This window comes from Lithobates pipiens, unplaced genomic scaffold (assembly GCF_037356315.1).
Source record: "Lithobates pipiens isolate NorthernLeopardFrog02 unplaced genomic scaffold, aLitPip1_a1.2 Scaffold_8, whole genome shotgun sequence".
Taxonomy (NCBI): Eukaryota; Metazoa; Chordata; class Amphibia; order Anura; family Ranidae; genus Lithobates; species Lithobates pipiens.
The window spans coordinates 128,503,656-128,527,411 of NW_027507903.1; the positions used below are offsets into that span (position 1 = coordinate 128,503,656).

Below are 23,756 nucleotides of genomic sequence, written 5' to 3' on the forward strand. Positions count from 1 at the left end.
GCCTGACTTGCATGGTCAGAACTCTTTCATTGACCTTCATACCTAGAAGAACAAATTCTGCAACTGTGATCTTAAATAATTAAAGTGGAATATTTGTAGGTAACCTTGTCCTAAATGCCATTCAAAATACTGTTAGTTCAGCAGTGCCAATCCCCTATGTCATATTAGAATTTAGATTGTGTTTCATTTTTCAAAATGGCCACAGAGAAACCCTTGGGAGTTCAGAAAAATTCACAACCTACAAGAAATGCACAAACAGTGTACAGATACATTTTATACATATAAAAATTCAGACTATACAAAAGTTTAAAATATATATATATGTACAGAATATTGATAGAATAAAACCATTAAAAAGGCACCATCCATGACACTACCTCCCCTTCATCCCATTTTGATCCTGTTTGCATTAGGCTTTACGTAGCTGAAACACTGCTTTCTGAGATCTTGGCTGCATGGGCCTGCCAAGAGGCACACAGTATAGTGTTACACTCTTCCCGCTTGTATATGTGCAGCATAAACTCAACAGCCAACGGTTTTCCAATATAATAAAGTTAGGTGTAAGTGTGAGAACACAGAACTAGAAGATTTCAATGCAAAGTAGCTCTAGGCAGGGAGCACATTGAAGTGTATTTCTTGTAAGCATAATCTACTGAAAACTTGATCACAACGGTAAAGAGTAGGCTGAGGTGGATAGTGCACGTATTCAAAGGAGATGTCTTCCGAATAAAGTAAAATTCTCAAAATTTGCATTTTAGCAAGTCAAAAGAGTTGTCCATTTTGCAACAGTTGTAGGCATGCATTTTGCTCTGTATACAAGCCCTCATGTCAACACCACTTAACAACCCAGTTGGCATTTATGTTTCTTTTTTCCTGGCAGCCAAGTGATTAAAAGGTATGACTGGACTTCATCTTGGTAAAATGTGTTCTATTGTCAAAAGGATGAACTTGTCACTGCTGAATTGACGGGAGGAGACTTGTGGTCAATTCTAGGATAGAGATGGAGCTGTGTACGTCTTGAATCTTTCATGAGCCTTTTGTTGACTTAGGAGTCGCAAAGCCATCGTATCTACACCTTCATAGAGCCCTGGCTTTTGAGACACCTCTACTGTGTAATCATTGGCCTGGTGGGGGGATAAAAAAAAAAAAAAGGAAAGGTTTTCACTTTTGCAATATTCATCCAACAATGAAATAAACTGAAAGACCTGAGAGTAACAGATCCACAATATGACAAACATTTAATAAAAATGGGTTGGAACACATACACACTGGTTTGTTGTAAAATCCATATCCATATTTTCACAGTAGTTTGTGCCTCTGTTACTTTACACATTTAAACAGACTCTCAGCTGTATTGAAATATTTTACTTAATGGATAATCTGTCCGTAGAGGGGAACAGTACTAGTTTGGTTTGTGAATGTTACACCAGTTCTAAACTATGGCTCATGCGAGGATGTGAATGAAATCAGTTAATTCAGTGGGAACTATACCCAGTACAGTTGGACAATACCATAACTGGAAGATATGGATGACAGCAATACAAAAACCAAGGAATGACAGCGCTTAATGGTTTAAAATGAAAATAAGTCTCTCAGTAACAGCAATGAAAAACGGACAAGTTTATTCAATGGTGTTCATAGGAAAACAAAAATCCACATGCCAGTGCAGTGATCTGGATAATAGGAGGGATATTGAATTTATTAAAAGAGCTTACAGTATCGCAGGGGGTCCACAGATGGATAGAACCTGGCACCAATACCCCTGACACACTGAGTCGGACAAAGGACCCACTCACCAGTGTTCTCTGGCCAGCTAAGCATGCCAGTGACAAAGGGGGGGGGCGCTGCAGTCCACGAGGAGGAGGAATGCCGTTCTCCACGAGTCAGCTGGTGTGTCGACTGGGAATGAGGTGAAGCCACTCTCTCATAGTGATCTATGGGCAGGCGTGTGGCTGCTTCAGGATGTCTGGAGCAAATACCCTGATCCAGATCTGGAAGCAGGGAGGGGGGGAAACCAGAGCCAGGCAAGACTCGTACTGATGATGTGTGGCTGGCGTACAACGTCGGTCGAGGCTGTGGTGGCTGGATGGACTTGGAAACCAGCGTGAACCACAAGCTGCTTGGTTGCCGCGAGGACGCGTTTCATGCACATGCTCTCTCTCAAAAGTTAACCGCAGCCTCCCCCTCCTTTGGGCTGCTTAGCATGCTGGTGACAGACGTGTGGGTGGGTCCTTTGACTGGCTCAGTGCAGGAGGGGTATTGGCGCCTCCCTTATTGCCAGGTTCTATCCATCTGTGGACCCCCAGCGATAGTCAGCTCTTAATTCATTCAATACCCCTCTCCTATTATCCAGATCACTGAACTGGCATGTGGATTTTTGTTTTCCTATGAACACCACTGAATAAACTTGTCAGTTTTTCATTGCTGCTACTGAGAGATTTTCATTTCAACTCACTGAGCGCTGACATTCCTGTTGGTTTGTGACGGTTGTCGTGCCTAGGCGAAACCGAAATTATGGTCATTTTGACAAATGAATGCCTCAAAATCTCAAGAGGTCTACAAATCTAAAATGTGTTCAAACATAGTTACATAGTTAGTAAGGTTGAATAAAGACACCAGTCCATCCAGTTCAACCTGAGTGTCTACAATTGTCCCTATCCTTGTACATTGCACACTCACATTGGTCCCTACCTTCAAGGAGCCCACAATCCAAGGTCCCCATTCATATACTAGGGCCAATTTTGGACAGATGACAATTAACCTACCTGCATGTCTTTGGAGTGTGGGAGGAAACCAGAGTACCCGGAGAAAACCCACGCAGGCACAGGGAGAACATGCAAACTCCAGGCAGGTAGTGTCGTGGTTGGGATTCGAACCAGCGACCCTTTTTACTGCTAGATGAGAGTGCTAACCACACACAGTCACATGGAAGAAATTGCCAAAGCCGTTTACAGTTTTAGCCCAGGACCAGACTAGACTTTACTTCTGGAGGGTTTTGTATGTAATTTATTTATATATATATATATATATATATATATATATATATATATATATATATATATATATATATATATATATATATATATATATATATATATATATATATATATATATATATACACACACACACACATACATACACATACATACATACACACACATACACACAGTGCTTTGCGAAAGTATTCGGCCCCCTTGAACTTTTCAACCTTTTGCCACATTTTAGGCTTCAAACATAAAGATATAACATTTTTATTTTTTGTGAACAATCACCAACAAGTGGGACACAATTGTGAAGTGGAACGAAATCTATTGGATTTTAGAAACTTTTTTAACTAATAAAAAAATGAAAAGTGGGGCGTGCAAAATTATTTCGGCCCCCTTGCATTAATACTTTGTAGAGCCACCTTTTGCTGCGATTACAGCTGCAAGTCGCTTGGGGTATGTCTCTACCAGTTTTGCACATCGAGAGAGTGAAATTCTTGCCCATTCTTCCTTGCAAAACAGTTCGAGCTCAGTGAGGTTGGATGGAGAGCGTTTGTGAACAGCAGTTTTCAGCTCTTTCCACAGATTCTCGATTGGATTCAGGTCTGGACTTTGACTTGGCCATTCTAACACCTGGATACGTTTATTTGTGAACCATTCCTTTGTAGATTTTGCTGTATGTTTGGGATCATTGTCTTGTTGGAAGATAAATCTCCGTCCCAGTTTCAGGTCTTTTGCAGACTCCAACAGGTTTTCATCCAGAATGGTCCTGTATTTGGCTGCATCCATCTTATCCTCAATTTTAACCATCTTCCTTGTCCCTGCTGAAGAAAAGCAGGCCCAAACTATGATGCTGCCACCACCATGTTTGACAGTGGGGATGGTGTGTTGAGGGTGATGAGCTGTGTTGCTTTTACGCCAAACATATCTTTTTGCATTGTGGGCAAAAAGTTTGATTTTGGTTTCATCTGACCAGAGCACCTTCTTCCACATGTTTGGTGTGTCTCCCAGGTGGCTTGTGGCAAACTTTAGACGAGACTTTTTATGGATATCTTTGAGAAATGGCTTTCTTCTTGCCACTCTTCCATAAAGGCCAGATTTGTGCAGTGTACGACTGATTGTTGTCCTATGGACAGACTCTCCCACCTCAGCTGTAGTTCTCTGCAGTTCATCCAGAGTGATCATGGGCCTCTTAAAAGAATATATAGAAGAGCGCCAAATCAGTAAAAAGTGCATTTATTTTATACAATCAATAAAAGTCTCACTTACATCCATAATTATTATTGTCCTCCGTTTGTTTTTATCATGGGCCTCTTGGCTGCATCTCTGATCAGTCTTCTCCTTGTCTGAGCTGAAAGTTTAGAGGGACGGCCAGGCATTGGTAGATTTGCAGTGGTCTGATACTCCTTCCATTTCAAAATGTTCACTTGCACAGTGCTCCTTGGGATGTTTAAAGCTTGGGAAATCTTTTTGTATCCAAATCCGGCTTTAAACTTCTCCACAACAGTATTACAGACCTGCCTGGTGTGTTCCTTGGTCTTCATGATGCTCTCTGTGCTTTCAACAGAACCCTGAGACTATCACAGAGCAGGTGCATTTATACAGAGACTTGATTACACATAGGTGGATTCTATTTATCACCATCAGTCATTTAGGACAACATTGGATCATTCAGAGATCCTCGCTGAACTTCTGGAGTGAGTTTGCTGCACTGAAAGTAAAGGGGGCGAATAATTTTGCACGCACCACTTTTCAGTTTTTTATTTGCTAAAAAAGTTTAAAATAAATATCCAATAGATTTCGTTCCACTTCACAATTGTGTCCCACTTGTTGGTGATTCTTCACAAAAAACAAAAATTTTATATCTTTATGTTTGAAGCCTGAAATGTGGCAAAAGGTTGAAAAGTTCAAAGGGGGCGAATACTTTTGCAAGGCACTGTATATACACACACACACACACACACACACACACATTACATATACACACACTGATGGACAGCTGCTGCTCTAATTATTGCAAATATCAACAAAAACAATATAATGGGGTTGGTGCAGCCAAATTTCGGCCTAAGAAAACTGTTTTTGGCATGCAGCCAAAAGAAAAATGCTGATAATGGAGCGGAGGTCTGCCCTGGTGCCGCCCATTGCAGAGGTGTCATCCTGGTATGCCCCAGTCCTCCCCACCCTCTTTCTCTCAGAGCCGCAATCTCTGCCTCTCAGAGCCGAATTGTCCAAGCGGTCGTAGTAACAATGTCCCGCCTCCTGTGATAGACAGCACACTGATCCAATGGCAGGACATTGAATCAGTGCGACGTGATCACATGAGGCGGGACATTGTTACTGTAGCAGGGAAATTCAAATTCAGCTCCGTGACACAGCAGGGGATCGGCGCTTTGATCCGGCCACTGGTGAGGCTGCATCCAACAGGCACTGGCGAGGCTGCACTGACTGATCTCATGTATCATGTCTACAGTCTCTGATCAACTCCTGTATTATGTCTGCTAGAGGTGCACCAAATGGAATTTTTGTGAATACTATTAGCAGTGTGCTTAGGTCAGAGACTGAGGCCACGATACAAGAGACGGTCAGAGACTGAGGCCACGATACAAGAGATGGTTAGTAGAGACTGCAGACTATTTGTCTTGACCTTTCTTGCACTAAAGGTGCCAATAAAGGCCAACAATAAATTCATATTAATTTAAATTGAGGATATTAATTAAAAAGTCAAATATGATTATACATATTTTTGGTTTTGGTTTTTCAGCATTTTCAGTTTGCAATTTCGGTACCAAAATTTCCCATTGGGTGCACCCCTAATATGTGGTAAGAGTAGCATGGGTCCACACACCAATCTCCAATATCCTCAGTGCTAATGTGCAAATATATAGACATATATAAAAAAAACAAAATAGGATTTTTATAACCGCTTACCTGTAAAATCCCTTTCTTGGAATACATCATAGGACACAGAGCCTTAAGTATTTACTTAGTGGGTTATAGCTACCTTAAGGTGTTGACACTGGCACACCCAATACAGGAAGTGGACTCCCCTACATAATCCCTCCTCCTTCCAGGAGTAACTCATTTTTTGTAGCCAAGTAATATAATTAAACCCCCCATAAAAGAAGAGGGGCGGGACCTGTGTGTCCTATGATGTACCCCAAGAAAAGGGTAAGCGGTTATAAAAATCCTATTTTCTTCATCATATATCATAGGACACAGAGCCTTAAGTATTTACTTAGTTGGACGTCCCATAGCAATGCTACTTGAGGGGGAAGGAGACAAACCGTAGGGCACCCCCAGACCTTGAGGACTTCTACTGCTGCCTGCAGCACACTGCGCCCGAAGGCGATATCCTCATTCCTTCTTACATCCACTTAGTAAATTTTTGTGAATGTATGGACCGAAGACCAAGTTGAGTGTTCCTTAACTTGAATAGGCGGAACCTTACTCCTTAAATCATACGTTTAAATTATAAACTTGCCGAATCCACTTAGCAACAGTGGATTTCGACGCGGCCTGTCCTTTTTTTAGGACCTTCTGGCAGAATAAATAAGACATCAGTCTTACGAATTTGAGCAGTTGCATTAAAATAGATTTTCACTGCTCTCACTACATCAAGTCAATGTAGTGACTTTTCTTCCCTGGAACATGGTTTTGGGAAAGTCTGAAATCACTTTCGGCAAAAAAGCCTGGACAAGGGCGTAACATCACTCTGTCCTCATGAATAATCAAATATGGCTCTTTACAAGAAAGAGCAGCCAATTCTGAAGCACTCCTTGAGTATATAGCAACCAAAAATATCAGCTTCCTAGTCAGAAGGACTAAAGGAACATGATAATGGTTCAAATGGCGGTTTTTGTAACGCTGACAAAACTAAATTCAAGTGCCAAGGGGTTAAAGGTGATTTAACTGGCGGATTAATCCGCATCACCCCTTGTGTAGCAAGAGGTCTTTGAAATAAAACCGATAAGGCTGAGACTTGGCCCTTAATAGTACTTGGGGCCAAATTAATCTCTATGCCCCAATTGTAGAAAGGCAAGGATTCTGCCTATAATATATCTCCGAGGGTGCCAACCCTTGGATTCACACCAGGAAAGGTAAGCTTTCCAAACTCTATAATATACATCTCTGGAAACTGGTTTCCTTGTATTGATTAAAGTTGAGAAAAAACAGAGCTGGAAAGCCCATGCTTCTTCAGAATGTGGGTTTCAATAGCCAAGCCGTTAAATTTAGCGTTCGTAAAGTAGGATGGAATATCGGTCCCTAGCAGGTCTGGTCTTAGTGGAAGAGGCGAAAGACCCTCCAATGGCATCTTTACGATCTCTGTGTACCATGACCTTCTTGTGCTACCAGAATTACCGGCGCTCTTTCCAGCATGATCCTGCAAAGAAGTTGAAGGGGCAACTGAATTGGGGGAAAAGCGTAGATCAGTGAAAACTGATCCCATGGGGGTTACCAGCGCATCTGTTCCGTATGAGAGTGGATCCCTTGTTCTGGACACAAAGTTGACTAACTTCATGTTGAATCTGGACGCTAGAAGATCTATGTCCGGAGTCCACCATCTTTGGCAAACTTCCCGAAACACTTCAGGGTGAAGAGACGATTCCCCTGGGAATAACTTAGATAGTCCGCCTGCCAATTTTCTACTCCCGGAATGAAACTGCCCATAGGGATGGGAAATTCCTTTCTGCCCAAGTTAGAACATGGTTCACCTCTCTGAGCTGAGAGACTCTTGGTGCCCCCTTGGCGACCGATATAGGCCACAGCCGTGGCACTGTCAGACTGAATCCGGACTGGACAATTCTTTAACCTGGAGGTCCAGGTTTTCAGAACCAGATACACTGCCCGAATCTCTAGGATGTTGATGGGCAGGGCTTTTTTGAGTTTTGACCACTGTTCCTGGACAGTCATCTCCTAGTACCACTCCACAGCCTGAGAGGCTGGCATCTGTCCTTAGTACTTTCCAGGTTATTGGTCAAGGATTTCCCTTTAAGCAAATTCTTAACTGAGACTTTAAGGCACTCTTGGGTACAGCCACATTGGCAAGTCCAGAGCTTGGATCGTCTTGTCCCAAGCAGAGAGGATTCTGTTTTGCAACAGTCTTGAATGGAACTGGGCATAGGGGACTTCACCAAATGAAGCTACCATCTTTCCTAACAAACTCATGCAAAGGCGAATTGAAGGATTTGTTTTGACCTGACCATACGTACCAGCTCTTGAATGGAGCTGATCTTTGCTGGAGGCAAGAACACCCTTTTCTGGGCTGTATCTGTGATCAGGCCTAAGTAATCCAGCCTTCTTACTGGTTTTAAGGAAGACTTCTCTAGGTTGAAGATCCAACCGAGACTTTCCAGGTAACTGGTGGTAATACGCAAGCTTTGCCTTAAGCGAGTAACTGACTGGTCTATTAACAACAGATCGTCTGGGTATGCCAACACTGTTATTCCCTGTGCCCTCAACCTGGCTAGAGGTGGGGCCAGTATTTTTGTGAATACCCATGGTGCTGTGGCTAGCCCGAAGGGTAAGGCCACGAACTGAAAGTTCCCTTGTTACACTTCGAAACGCAGAAACCTTTGGTGAGCAGGAAATATAGGGACATGCAGATATGCGTCCCTGATGTCGATGGACGCCAGATGTTCTCCTTGTAGGATGGAGACCACTGACCTGACTGACTCCATTCGAAATGAGCGAATTTTTAGGAACCGATATAGATCCAGAATGGGCCTGACATCTCCATTCGGTTTTGGTACCGTAAACAGGTTTGAATAGAAACCTTGTTTTTCTGTGAGGATCTGTACGATTACCCCTTGAGTCAATAATCGGTCTAATGCTTGAAACCTTAATTTCTTTTACTTGGACTATAATCTCACATACGAGAGGCACTACACAGGGTTGTCATCATATGTATGACTATTGTGACAATTCAGAATACAAACACATGCCTGGTTTAACTTTCCTTTTGCCATGGTTGGCCCCCAGCTTGGTCCCTGATTGGGGGGTGCGGGTTACGCCTCTTCAGCTCCCGGACAGATCAGTCTCCATTTGGGATCAGCTTTCTTGGATTAACCAACCATAATACAACCATGCATACATCCACTCCTGAGGAAGCGAGCAGAGCTCGCGAAACGCGTCGAGTACAAAAGATGTTTATGTATACAAATGTATTTCTCAAACTGTATCAAGATGTATTATGACTGACGATGATTTTACGTTCCTTTATGTTCATGTCTTTGGAACTGTAATAAATTCTATTTAAATTTACTCTACTTAACTGTTTTGACCTCAGTGATCTACTCATTTAAAGTCCCATGGGCCAATTTCCCTTTTTCTATATACAATTCGGGATGGAGTTGTATCACCTTAGGAGGCAGTATCCAGACCGCCCCCCCTTTCTAATGCTTGAAACAGGGATTGTCTTTTCCCTGGATCCTTGGGAACGTTTGATCTCAGAAAGTGAGATGGTGGAAACTCCCAACTCTCATTTGTATCCTAGAGTCACTGTGGAGAGAGCCCATCTGTCCTGAGTTTCCCTCTGCCAGACTTCTGCGAAATGCAGAAGTCTAAGTATTCTTCTTTGTAGTCTTGCGGCTCCAGGTCTTCCTTTAAGCCTGGGCCTGACCCTGCGATTTGACGGTGGAAGAGAAAGTCAGTTTAAATGAAGGATGTTTATACTTTCTTTTGACTGGCAAAAGAGAACTCTTTCCATTGGAAATTGTTTTGATGTATTTATCCAAATTGCCGACAAATAGTCGCTCCCCATGAAATGGGAAACTAGACAGTAGGTTTTTGCAGGGTGCTTCGGCAGACCAACCCTTTAACCAAAGGGTCCTACGCCCGTGTACTAGCACAAGTGCAAGGCGAGACGCCTGGTGAATAGAATACTTCTTAGCATCTATGGCAAAACATAATACTTTTGGTAAATCGGCCAACTCACTGGCCTGTTGTGCAGGGAGCTCGTTAATGGCCTCTGTGAACTGGTCCTTTAAGGACTGACAGATGCCTATAGCTGCAATTGCAGGCTGAGCAACAGTACCTGCTAAAGAAAAAAAGGATTTTAACAGGAATGCCAACTTTTTATCTGTTTGAGCCTTTACCATTTGTGCATTGTCCACTGGACAAGTTAAACTTTTATTCACACCGGAAATCGCAGCATCTACTGCTGGAACTTTCCATTTTATGGTTTTTCCTCCATAGGATAGAGAACTGAGAATCTCTTTGGAGGGAGAAAATGCTTATCTGGATGATCTCATTCTGTATAAATAAGCTTCTCGAGTAACGTGTGGACTGGAAATGCATGCACTGGTTGTGAAGGCTTCAAGGAACCCAAAGAAGAAACCAGACTTTCAGCTGACTCTGTTAGGAGTAGCAAGAAAGTGGAGCGAACCATGTCCGTAAGGATTTGTACCTCAGATTGTGAAGCTGAAACTTCAACAGTTTCCTCCGCAGAGGAGTAATCGGTTTGGTTTTCCCGATCGTTTGAGGGTAATACCTCATCTTTTCCCAACTGTTCTCCTGGTAAGGGGTTTAGAGTAGGATAGAGGGATCTAGAACGCTTCTTATCCCCTTGAACGGAGGATGTGATTAAAGTCGCTAATCTTCTAAGCCCTGCAGGGCAGATGAAAATGCATCTTCAGTCAGGTAAACAGGGGCTGAAGTGGAAGAAGCAGTTGCACCGCCAATTGCTTCCAATGACTCACCCTGGCTTGCCATGTCAGGCATCTCCGGAGAGGATGACATTGTGGAGGCATGTCCGGAGTTCCTAGCGCCTGGGGGTGGTTTTGGTGCCTTAGTAGTAAGCCTCGAAACCATAGTGCAAAAAGCCATGGTACAATGAGAACTGTTCTATTTATTTGAATAGTAGGAAAAACAGTAGTAGTATAGAATTATCTAATGCTAAACAATAATTTTTTTCCTGTACTGCAAATGCCTGTGTAAACCCCTCACGTGCACCAGCACTTCAGTGTCCTGTGGCAGCCTTGCTTCAGCTGCTCTGATAGACACTTTTCCAGAGTATCAGCTTTAAGCTTTTTCAGGTGTGAGCCTGATTGTCTATGTGCCACGCCCTTTCCTGTGCTTTAGCAAGAGTTACCTCAAAGGGGAGGGGAGAGGGGGATTTACACAGCCGTTTTTATCAGCTTTTCAGATTTATGCTCGTTTAAACATAAAATGTATCCCTATCCACACAGTTTACCCATTTAGGGGGAGAGGAGACTCCCCCCCCCCCCCCCCCCCCCAACTCCAGCTGCTGAGACACACCCTGTATTGGCACAGATTTAAACAGGGTCTATACCAGTGATGGCGAACCTTGGCACCCCAGATGTTTTGGAACTACATTTCCCATGATGCTCCACTACACTGCAGAGTGCCTGAGCATCATGAGACATGTAGTTCCAAAACATCTGGGGTGCCAAGGTTCGCCATCACTGGTCTATACACTATTACTCCCTCTAGAGGAGGTTAAGGCATTTTACAATATAATTTAATGAAAAGTCATATGTGGACTTTGCAGTTCCTATGCTTTCCTCTTACCTTTTCCTCACTGGATCTGTCTGTTTACAGCAGTATCCTGCAAACTTCACCCATCACGACAAGCAGTGTGGTTAAACCTTCAAAGACTGGATCCCTTTAAATAGGGGTTCCACTCCTTTGGATCATGTATAGCACCCTCAGGACAGCTTTAGGTAATGTAGCAAGACCAAAAAAAAAAAAAAAAAAAAAGTCCTGGTTCCTAGGGTCCAGCCCTCAAAAGAAGAGCATTACAGGCAAAACCTTGTTCTTCTATGCGAGGCTCAGGGACCATCCTGGAGCCGCAGTGGCAGGATGGATCCGGTTGTGGAGGCTTTTTAAATCCAGCATGGACCCTTCCTGGAGCTCCGCAGAGCACATATTCACTCGTGCCAACACATTTAGACACTGGCGAAAACACCGAGGTACTCCTGGAAAGGGGGGGGGGGGGGGGGTTATATAGGGAAGTCAACTTCCTGTATTGGGTGTGCCAGTGTCAACACCTGAAGGTAGCTATAACCTACTAAGTAAATACTTAAGGCTCTGTGTCCTATGATGTACGATAAAGAAAAGAAAATATATACACAATTATACTTATTAAACTATGAATAAAGTGCTAACAAATAAAATAGTGCAAATCAAACTATTGCGCAAAAAGATTCAAGTATCATTGAAGTGCTTATATGACAATCCATAAATCTCCCAAGAAAAAGTGAAGATGCATAAAAAAAAAAAAAAAAAAAAAATTGTTCAAAAAGGTATTGTTTGAAAATTGTGATGTGAAGTCCAAACTGTTATGCAGACAAAGTTCCCAAGTGCTCCACCAGTGTGAATCCTTCTGCCTCTCTTGCCACAAGATCACTTATCGGCGGCGGGAGGGGTGCCCACCCCCCTCCCGGTCATCTCCACCGCTTACCAGATCAACCGCAGTCACCACTTTTATCTGAAAACTGACTGCCTGCGGTTTTCAACGATACCGGGTTTATGGCAGCGGGCAGTCCAGAAGTTTTTAATAAGTAAAATCATGAATGCATTTACGATTGTTTTTTTTCTGAAGTTACATTTCATTTGACAGACAGACACACACAGACAGAGACACACACACACAGACAGAGACACACACACACAGACAGACAGACACACACACACACACACACACACACACAGAGACACACACACACACACAGAGACACACACACACACAGAGACACACACAGAGACACACAGAGACACACACAGAGACACACACAGAGACACACACAGAGACACACACAGAGACACACACACACAGACAGAGACACACACACACAGACAGAGACACACACACACAGACAGAGACACACACACACAGACAGAGACACACACACACACACACAGAGACACACACACACACACACAGAGACACACACACACACACAGAGACACACACACACACACAGAGACACACACACACACACAGAGACACACACACACAGAGACACACACACACACACACACACACAGAGACACACACACACACACACAGAGACACACACACACACACACAGAGACACACACACACACACACAGAGACACACACACACACACACAGAGACACACACACACACACACACACAGAGACACACACACACACACACACACACACAGAGACACACACACACACACAGAGACACACACACACAGAGACACACACACACACACAGAGACACACACACACACACAGAGACACACACACACACACACACACACACAGAGACACACACAGAGACACACAGATTGTTGTGGACCCACGCTACTCTTAGCACGCTATATTGTTTGGTGGTATGCCAAATATGTTGGAAGCCATCTGATGTTTTCCAACAGGCTGTTGCTGCTGTGGATCACCAACGCCAAAAGAGACGCTAAAGCCTCCACCTGGAGGTGTCAGGACTCAAGTTATTGTGGCCCTTGGGGTCCCGTCCCTGGAAGGTAACTGTGGTAGACATAGCTTCTTTTATAGCAGCAACAATCATTTTTTTCTAAATTTAGCCCTGCTGCAGACAAGTAACAGGGCTCACTTGTCAGGTGGAAGCAATCGGTGACATCCGATTGCTTCCACACGCACACACACACACACACACGGGTAAAGTGGCTAACCAATCTGCAATGTATTACATTCAGTGCAGACATGCAGGGTCTTTTAGACCTTGTGCATCTCAAAGAAAACCCGTCACCAAAAAATCATCACATAGGAGATAAAATGTAATGAAAAAAATAAAAATAAAAAGTAAAAAATGTTTAATTGTAAATAATTTGTTACACCCAAGCATATAGAATCCCTCCCGAAATGTTTTTTTAAACCCCCCCCTCCACATGCACAAACATGCGCGTTGGGGGCACCTATGCATGAAAATGTCGATTGTGATACAGATGTTACATATGGCAACGCACAAACTGGCTCCTAACTTTTTTTTAGATGGCTCCTAGACTCTAAGGAAATTTGTCAAGCTCTCACGTAACAGGAATCCTGAATGAAGAGAATCCATTGACAAAAAATTTATAAAAAAAAGGCTGCTGGCAAAACAGGCTAGACTTTTTGCTGTAGAAGACACTAGCAAAAAAGACCAAGGCATACTGAGAGGAGGAAGTATACAGGGCTGCCCACAATTTTATTTCCTTGTATCCAAACCATCCTGTAGGCAGCAACCAACGTTCTCAGTATTCTTGTGTCTTTCGATGAACGAAAAATAAATGTTTAAAATACACAGAGCTTTATGCAAAGCTCTTATGCACTTTAATTGCATATGCTTCTGATTTTATGCCATCTATACATTTTGTACACCACTATATATACACACTATTTTTGTTATTTATTAGCATGCAGCTTATAGAGAACATGTGTGAAGTGAAATTTTAAATTAGACTCAAGTTATTAAATAGAGATTAAAAAATAGTAGGACACTCACCAGCTGCAAAGATGCAAGCATGTACCTGCACACCTCATAGGGCTCTCGATGTGCCATTAGACTTGCAAACGTGTGCCATTCTCCTACTTGGTTGTATTGTGAAACCAGACGATCACCATAATCATGAATATCAAAAGCACCTCGTTCTTCCTATGTAGAGGGACAAAAGAAATGCTCAGAAATCCATTGTAATATGTGGCTTGTATAACCAGCGTTTATGGCAGAGGAGCCCTTAAAATAATTTTCAGGCTTCAGAGAATCCCTACTAAAAATGATTACATATACATCTTATGGTAAACTTTGCGTGATCAGTAAGCTGTAATATTAGAAAGACACCCAGAGCAAATTTTGTTTTTTAACGCCCAACCCTCAATTATTTTCTCTAATAACCATTAAATGGTTTGTAAAGAAGTGCAAACCACGATAGACAATGTGTAAAACCTCTTTCTTGGATTTCATCATATGATATTGTTTCACTTTTATCAGCAATATCGGAGCCAAGCAGGAAGGGAAGGGACCCATGTCATGCGATTTTCTCCCAGAAATGAACACGCCCCCCCAAGTTCATTCCTTGCCCCCGCTTGTGTCACATGTGGCAGTGTGCAGCTCTCTCCCCATCTCCTCTTCATTCTGCTGCAGCCCAGTGTGCACAACACAGCAGAGAGAGAACAGGTCGGATTGGGGGATCCACTCACACCTAGGTACTGATTAAGGATGAGCTCAAGCATGTTCGCATGGAACACGTGCAGAGCCTGCCAGGAAGTCGGCGCAGCGCTAATCACAGGCAGTGAGACATTGCCCCGATGTGAGGCTGCAGAGATCGGGCAATGTCTCACTGCCTGTGATTAGCGCAGTGCTGCACCGACTTCCTGGCAGGCTCTGCACGTGTTCCATGCGAACACGCCTGAGCTCATCCCTAGTACTGATGATCAAGCTCGGAGGCTGTGCCTGGCCCCGGATCCAGGGTCCTCCTGCCATTTGTATTTGTGGTGTGTGTGTGTGTATTTGTGGAGTGCGTGCGAGAGTGGGGGGGGGGGGGATTTGTGGAGTGCAAGAGGTAATGCTGGGGAATTAATAGTGCGTCCGTCGACACCAGTGCTGGGGGAAAGGAAAGTTTGCATGGGGCCCCCATGAGATATGAAATCTTGTCCTGTGGCCCTCAGGTAATTTAAGTTTGAGAACCCTAGTCTAGATATATTCCTTGTGCAATTTGTTTGCTATACCTTGTAATGTTGCGTCAGTAATTGTAGGGCCGTGGCATGAATTAACACGCCTACCTTGTGTTAAGATGGACCACCCAGAACTGTGTGAACATGTGCTCTGAAGCTCAGCAGCTGGACGCCGTTGTAGGAAAATATAGTGCATCTCAGTGTGAAAGGCTTTCTAGCTGAGAGAGACATATCCATAACCCATTAAAGGGGTTTTAAAGGTTTGTCTTTTTTTCACCTTAATGCATCCAGCCACTACGGAAGCAGAATGCTGGACTTGGGAGTGCGCCTGCAAGCTAACCCCCCCTTCTCCCAGGGGGTTATCTGCTGTGGGGAAGAGCCACCAAGGGACCCCAGAAGATGAGGATTGGGGCCACTGTGTGCAAAACGAGCTGCACAGTGGAGATAAATGACATGATTTTTTTTTTTTTTTTTTTTTAAGAACAAAAAGGATTTTTTGTACTCGCTGTAAAATCCTTTCGTCTGTAGTTCACCGACTGACACAGCTCCTTTCTTAGACCATCGGGTTGTTACGCCACCTTCAGGAGAGGACTAGGCATAACATGTGATAATAAAACTAGAACTTTCTAGTTTCGCCCAAGGGGAGGTCCCTTAGGCAACAACACCTCAGCCTGCTACTGCAGCTTCAGTACGTTAAGCAGTATAACGTAGACAAAAATAGAAGGGGGGAGTTGCTGTGTCAGTCGGTGAACTACAGAATAAGGGATTTTACGTGGAGTACAAAAAAAAAAAAAAATCATACTTTCTCTTACGTTCACCGACTGACACAGCTCCTTTCTTAGAACATTGGGACGTCCCCAAACAGTGCCAAAACGAGGGGTGGGAAGCCAGCATAAAAACTTCACCCACAATGGCATGTGGGAACTAGTATAAAAGCTTTACCCACAAAAAACAAGTGTGGGAATAACCAAAAACTTTTACACCAACAAAAAACAGGGTGCTCCTCAAATGGGAGTCACTACCTCCAAACCGCATCAGAACTGCGGTAACAAATGCAACAGTGCATTACTTAAAAAGGTACTGTTTTTTTTTTTTGGTAAAAACAAAAAGGTGCAATTATACAGGCGCCTGCAAAACTTAGCGGCCAAAACAGGCATCAGCCAATGTACTGACATCTACCTTTAGAATTTTGTAAAAGTGTGAACAGACGACCAAGTCGCTGCTTTACACACTTGAGCGACAGACGCTTGATGTTGGAAGGCCCAAGACGTTCCGATTGTCCTTGTGGAGTGGGCCGTGACCGGAAAGGGAGGCACCTGCCCCTTCAAGGCATGGGCCTGTACTACAATCTGTCTGATCTACCTGGAAACGGTGGCCCACGAGACCGCCATGCCTTTTTTCAGACCAGCCATAGAAACAAACAAGGAGTCTGACTTCTGGAAAGGGAGCCGTAGCAGACAAATACACCCTCAGAGCCTGAACCATGTCCAGGGAATGAAGGGCCATCTCCTTAGGATGTTTCTGCTTAGGACACAGAGATGGCAACACAATATCTTCATTAATGTGGAACGCTGAAACCACCTTTGGCAGAAAAGAAGGTTGCGGACGCAACACCACCTTATCCTTATGGATAACCAGATAAGGCGACTTGCAGGACAAGGCCGCCAGTTCTGAAACCCTCCTGGCCAAAGTAATGGCCACTAGAATGACCACTTTCTGGGAAAGAGTAAACAGAGGGATCTCTCTGATATTTTCAAATGGCGGTTTTTGAAGCGCCGATAACACCAGGTTCAGATCCAATGGAGGGAACAGTGGACACACCGGAGGAACTATATGTCGGACCCCTTGAACAAAAGTGCTCACTAGAGAGTGAGATTCCAAGGGTTGCTGAATAAAAAAGACAGCCAAAGCTGATTTTTGTCCCTTAATGGTGCTTAACAACTTCCCTACTCTCTACTTCTGAGTGGACGTTCAGGAATGTCCTTCAGAAGGAGGGTGTTAGAAGTTTTTGAGGTAATTTAATATTTTAAAAGATAAAAGTTTCTGAAAATATATGTAAGTTATATGTTCGGTGGTAAGTGATGGTTTCTGAAGGTCAAACAACAGCAGATCATATAGGGAGGAGGGGGATTTGCTGAGTAGGTATTTATATTTTTGAGTTACTAGTCAGGACAATGGGTGGAGTTATGTTACTTATCTATAGACTGAACCATATTGGGTATATATGCAAATGTGGGTGTTATTAGAATATGCTGACATAACATCTTGAAACAGTATAAGAATGGGGTAGGATGATGGGAAGAGGAGGATCGGTGGGAAGAGAATGGATTCTACACTTTGGAGAATGTAGATCAGATGACCCTTTCCTCCTTCTGAGGCCATCACCATGCCATATGTTACCTGATGTCAATCTTGTCTTTCTGAAAAATAAACCAACTATTGAACGGACGAAGGATTCTTCAATTTCTACTCCTGAAAGTACGTTTGAAATGCCTTTGATGAAGAAATACATATCTCCGCTATACACACCCTTTTGGAGAAGGGATACTGATTCACATATTACACAAAGACTTTGCTATTCATTAAGAAATGCCCCTGTGAGTGAGTATGTAGAGTTTCCATTACACTACATTTGCATTTTACTACTCTACACTCACTTTTTAACAGAGGGGGATCGCGCGTGCGTGCCCGCGCAGTGGCGCGATCACGATGTGCTCGTGTCACCCGGACACGGCGCATCTCGGATCGGCAGGAGGGCTCTGTGATTGGCCCTCCTGATCACATGACGGCCGTGTCCAATCATGGCAGTCATGTGATGTAAACAGCCGGTTGCTAGGCAATCGGCTCTCCTCACACGGAAGTCTTTGCTGAGGAGAGGAGAGCAGATCGCTGCAGCTGGCTGGTGATCAGTGAGTATGAGCTGTTTTTACAGCTTTTTACTAACTGATCACCAGTCTAGTATAAACCTACAGTGTAAACACACATGTCACCACAATACACGTCACCACACATGTCCCCAAAACACACATGTCCCCAAATAATAAAAACACATGTCCCCCACATATGTCCCACTAAAAATCACATGTTCCAATGATTATCTGCACACATATGTACGTGATCACCTGCAGACATCTGTACATGATCATTTGCGTACATATGTCCGTGATCACACGAACCAATTATTATACACTTAACAGATTTTTTTTTTTAACTAAAAACATGTAGCAGAATACATTTTGGCTTAAATTTAAGACAAAATTAGATTTTATTGGATTTCTTTTAAAATAGAAAAAAGAAAATATTGTTTTTTTTCCCAAATTTCCGCTTTTTTTGCGCTTATATCGCAAAAAATAAAAAAAGGAGTCGTGAATAAATACCACCAAAATAAAGCTCTATTTGTGCGAACAAAATGATAAAAATGTCATTTGGGTACAGTGTAGCATCACCGCGCAATTGTCATTGAAAGTGCGAGAGCAATGAAAGCTGAAAATTGGGCTGGGAAGGAAGGGGGCGAAAGTGCCCTGTATTGTAGTGGTTAAAGCCAATTTCTTGTCTACTCCTTGCTGTAGAAACAGCAGGATCCTGGATATAGAAAAAGAGCGCGGAAGCCAACCTTTCTCCTCACACATGGAGATGTAGGCCTTCCGGGTACGATGATATATCTTCCGAGAAGAAGATTTCCGTGTTCTCAACATAGTTGGGATCACTGAGTCCGAAGACCCCGATTCCTCAACACCTGGCTCTCAATAGCCATGCCGTTAAAACCAGCGATGGTAAAGCAGGATGGAGAATCTGACCTTGAGACAGAAGGTTCTCTCTTAACGGCAGTCGCCATGGGGTGTCCGCCACCAGGCGCACTAGGTCTGTGTACCAGGAACGCTGGGGCCAATCTGGGGCAATCAGTATTACTGGAATCCCCTCGGCCTCCACTCTGTGGAGCAGATGTGGTAACAGTTTTAGCGGAGGAAAAAAGCATAGATCAGTTGGTACTCACCCCACGGAGCCACCAGCGCATCTGCCCAAGGATCTCTTGTCCTGGACACGAATCTCGGCACTTTCCGATTGAGACGGGAGGCCAGAAGATCCACTTCTGGTGTGCCCCATCGGAGGCACAGTAGCCTGAATACTTCCGGATGCAACGCCCATTCTCCTAGGTCCACAAAGCCGTTTGTGAGCAGAAAATGAAGGCCCTTGCTTACGGCGTGGCTCCTTAGCCTTCCTGGCCTGTGGGAGTAGTGTACTCTCAACACCTGTGGCATTTTTAATAATGTCATCTAATGAGGCTCCAAAGAGCCGGTCACCAAGGAAGGGAAGATCCATCAGTGCTTTTTTAGATGCCTGGTCAGCTGACTAGCATTTTAGCCAAATCAGGTGCCTCAGCTCCACTGCTGACACTGAAGCCCTGGATAACAGAGGGAGAGTATCCAGGGCTGCATCACAAATGTACTTAAGGCCTTGCACTAATTGGTCTGCTAGGTCCACGCAGACAGGAGAAGCCTGTTGCTCTCCCAATTCACGGTGCAAAAGTTTTGTCCACTCAGTGTCTGAGACACAAGTGTGGATACCAGTACTGGTCACATAATGGACCCCACAACCGTGAACAAGGAACAAGCCACTGCCTCGGCCTTCCTGTCTGTGGGATCCTTAAAGGCAGGAGGTCCCCTCTACCGGAATCGTGGTTACTTTATTTAACCTGGATACCGGGGGGTCCACGCCCGAAGGAGCCGACCACTTTTTTGAGAAGGCTCTCCTCAAAGGGGTAACGCACCGCCATTTATTTGGGGACCGAAAAGGTCCGTTGAGGTAAACCCCATTCCTTGTAAATGAACTTATCGAAATAAGTCAGATACGGGAACACCTTAGGTGTATGGGCTGGCTTATGGGACCCAAAAGGGACCGCTACATCAGCAGAGGGATCTGCTGGCTCCTGAATTTTCAGGGTATCACGCACAGCTATAAGTGCTCCAAATCGCTTGTTGTCGCGCACGGACCTGGACGGGACTCATCCTCGCTGCCCGATCGGTCCTGGTCAGCATCATCTGAAATCACAGAACAGGGGGTCACCAGCCTGAGTCAGAGCTCTCCCGAAGGATGGGGGGGGGGGGGGGGGAGGCAAACCGGTTGCAATTGCCTGGATTTCGGGGAAAGAAACACCAGTTTTTGAAACCATGCTTACCCTACCCTGCCTGCCGCCTGTTGGGGACTTAGGAGGGTGGGACCATCACTGTCCTAACTGCTGCTGGCTGAGGGGCTCTTCCTGCAGGACTCACTGACTGAGTTCTGCGCCGTCCAGCTAAGAGTGGCCGTGTCAGCTCCCAGGTGCATAGGAGATCACACCGCGCTGTGCAGAGCTGCTCTGAATGGCGCTGAAACTGAAAAAAAACGCGTTCAGGCTTCAAGAAAATGCCCGCCGAGCGTCCAGTATAAAGGAAATAATAACAGGGAAAATAGCCACCGAACTACAGGAAGATGGAGACAGAGCATGCTGCTCCCTGGTCACACCAAAAATGGAAGCCGAGCACTTTATACCATGAGGGACAGTGAAAAAAAACAGGCAGAGAAATGGCGGTGAAACAGCGCTACAGCGATCGACACAGCCTCCAGGGAGAGAGCTACACACATCCAGGGCACAGCCATCCAGTGCAGTCCCCCCCCCCCCTAGGTGAGAGCCCCAGTCTATGGCACACACACACCGCTCAGCAGCCCATGCAGCATGCCCCACAGGGAAGAAAAGATAGGGACAGGGAGAGAACAGAGGGAAGTGAGGGACCCCCAAATCGACCTCCCAGGGAATGCCCACCTGCTCAGCCCCACGAGGCAGTGAAAGCTGTACTTACCAGTCCTAAAGAGCTGGGAGACATTCCATCACAGACCCACTCTCCGATCAGTACGGAGTGGCTGCTGGCCTGGCACACTGTGACGCAGACATCAGTAGCCTGGTCATTTGTGTGCCCCGGAGCATATATGCTCACAGACTGCCCCTGGAGCTGGGGCATGTCATAGCCGACCCAGCGCGGAGCTCTGGTCTGCACACACTCGCTGGCCAGGCTGGGGAGACTACAAGAATAAGAGTATTCACAGCCTGTCACCCAGCTGGCTGTTGATAGCAGATCAGAGGATCTTTAATCTTGCGCATAAAGCAAAGCTTCTGCAGAAAAATCCACAGGACCGATGGGCCCACAGGGTTCCTAGGTCCTTCTTCACTAGGCAGAAAAAAAACTGAAGCTGCAGTAGCAGGCTGAGGGGTTGTTGCCTAAGGGACCGCCCCTTGGGCGGAACTAGAAAGTTCTAGCTTTATCACATGTTATGCCTTGTCCTCTCCTGAAGGTGGCGTAACAACCCAATGGTCTATGAAAGGAGCTGTGTCAGTTGGTGAACGCAAGAGAAAAAAACCTTTAGTTTCACTAACACTAGCAAAAATACAGAGGCAATGCTGGGAGTGAGTGGGGTGAGGAAGGGCTGAGATAAGCTTTCCTATTTGCCAGTGTCCAATCACCTGGAGGTGGAGAATAACCCAATGATCTAAGAATTAACTCTCCTGTGATGTACAATTGAAAGCCGGGCAGGGTGCATAAAAATCAATGATATAGAGAATATATATATATATATATATATATATATATATATATATATACACATACATACATACATATATATATACATACACACATATTATATATATATATATATATATATATACATATATATACACAGTGCCTACAAGTAGTTTTCAACCCCCTGCAGATTTAGCAGGTTTACACATTCGTAATTAACTTGGCATTGTGACATTTGGACTGTAGATCAGCCTGGAAGTGTGAAATGCACTGCAGCAAAAAAGAATGTTATTTCTTTGTTTAATTTTTTTTTAAATAGTGAAAAGTTTATTCAGAGGGTCAATTATTATTCAACCCCCTCAATTCAACAGAATTCTGTTTGGTTCCCCTGAAGTATTAAGAAGTAGTTCAGGCACAAAGAACAATGAGCTTCACATGTTTGGATTAATTATCTGTTTTTCCAGCCTTTTCTGACTATTTAAGATCCTCCCCAAACTTGTGAACAGCACTCATACATGGTCAACATGAGAAAGACAAAGGAGCATTCCAAGGCCATCAGAGACAAGATCGTGGAGGGTCACAAGGCTGGCAAGGGGTACAAAACCCTTTCCAAGGAGTTGGGCCTACCTGTCTCCACTGTTGGGAGCATCATCCGGAAGTGGAAGGCTTATGGAACTACTGTTAGCCTTCCACGGGCTGGACAGCCTTTGAAAGTTTCCTCCCATGCCGAGGCCAGGCTTGTCCGAAGAGTCAAGGCTAACCCAAGGACAACAAGGAAGGAGCTCCGGGAAGATCTCATGGCAGTGGGGACATTGGTTTCAGTCAATACCATAAGTAACGTACTCCACCGCAATGGTCTCCGTCCCAGACGAGCCCGTAAGGTACCTTTACTTTCAAAGCGTCATGTCAAGGCTCGTCTACAGTTTGCTCATGATCACTTGGAGGACTCTGAGACAGACTGGTTCAAGGTTCTCTGGTCTGATGAGACCAAGATCGAGATCTTTGCCAACCACACACGTGACGTTTGGAGACTGGATGGCACTGCATACGACCCAAAGAATACCATCCCTACAGTCAAGCATGGTGGTGGCAGCATCATGCTGTGGGGCTGCTTCTCAGCCAAGGGGCCTGGCCATCTGGTCCGCATCCATGGGAAGATGGATAGCACGGCCTACCTGGAGATTTTGGCCAAGAACCTCCGCTCCTCCATCAAGGACCTTAAGATGGGTCGTCATTTCATCTTCCAACAAGACAACGACCCAAAGCACACAGCCAAGAAAACCAAGGCCTGGTTCAAGAGGGAAAAAAATCAAGGTGTTGCAGTGGCCTAGTCAGTCTCCTGACCTTAACCCAATTGAAAACTTGTGGAAGGAGCTCAAGATTAAAGTCCACATGAGACACCCAAAGAACCTAGATAACTTGGAGAAGATCTGCATGGAGGAGTGGGCCAAGATAACTCCAGAGACCTGTGCCGGCCTGATCAGGTCTTATAAAAGACGATTATTAGCTGTAATTGCAAACAAGGGTTATTCCACAAAATATTAAACCTAGGGGTTGAATAATAATTGACCCACACTTTTATGTTTCAAATTTAA

General features: G+C 44.5%; 1 protein-coding gene across 1 annotated transcript in view; it reads right to left on the reverse strand.

Annotated features, from left to right (window-relative positions):
* Positions 1–254: 254 nt before the first annotated feature.
* The window catches only part of NCAPH2 (non-SMC condensin II complex subunit H2), a 91,587-nt gene continuing 68,085 nt past the window's right edge, over positions 255–23,756 (reverse strand). Inside the window, exons 20-21 of the mRNA XM_077472760.1 lie at positions 14,439–14,588; positions 255–1,124 (exon numbers count right to left, since the gene is read on the reverse strand). Of these exons, the coding sequence (XP_077328886.1) occupies positions 990–1,124; positions 14,439–14,588 (285 nt within the window). The 3' untranslated portion in view covers positions 255–989. The remainder of the gene's footprint in view (positions 1,125–14,438; positions 14,589–23,756) is intronic.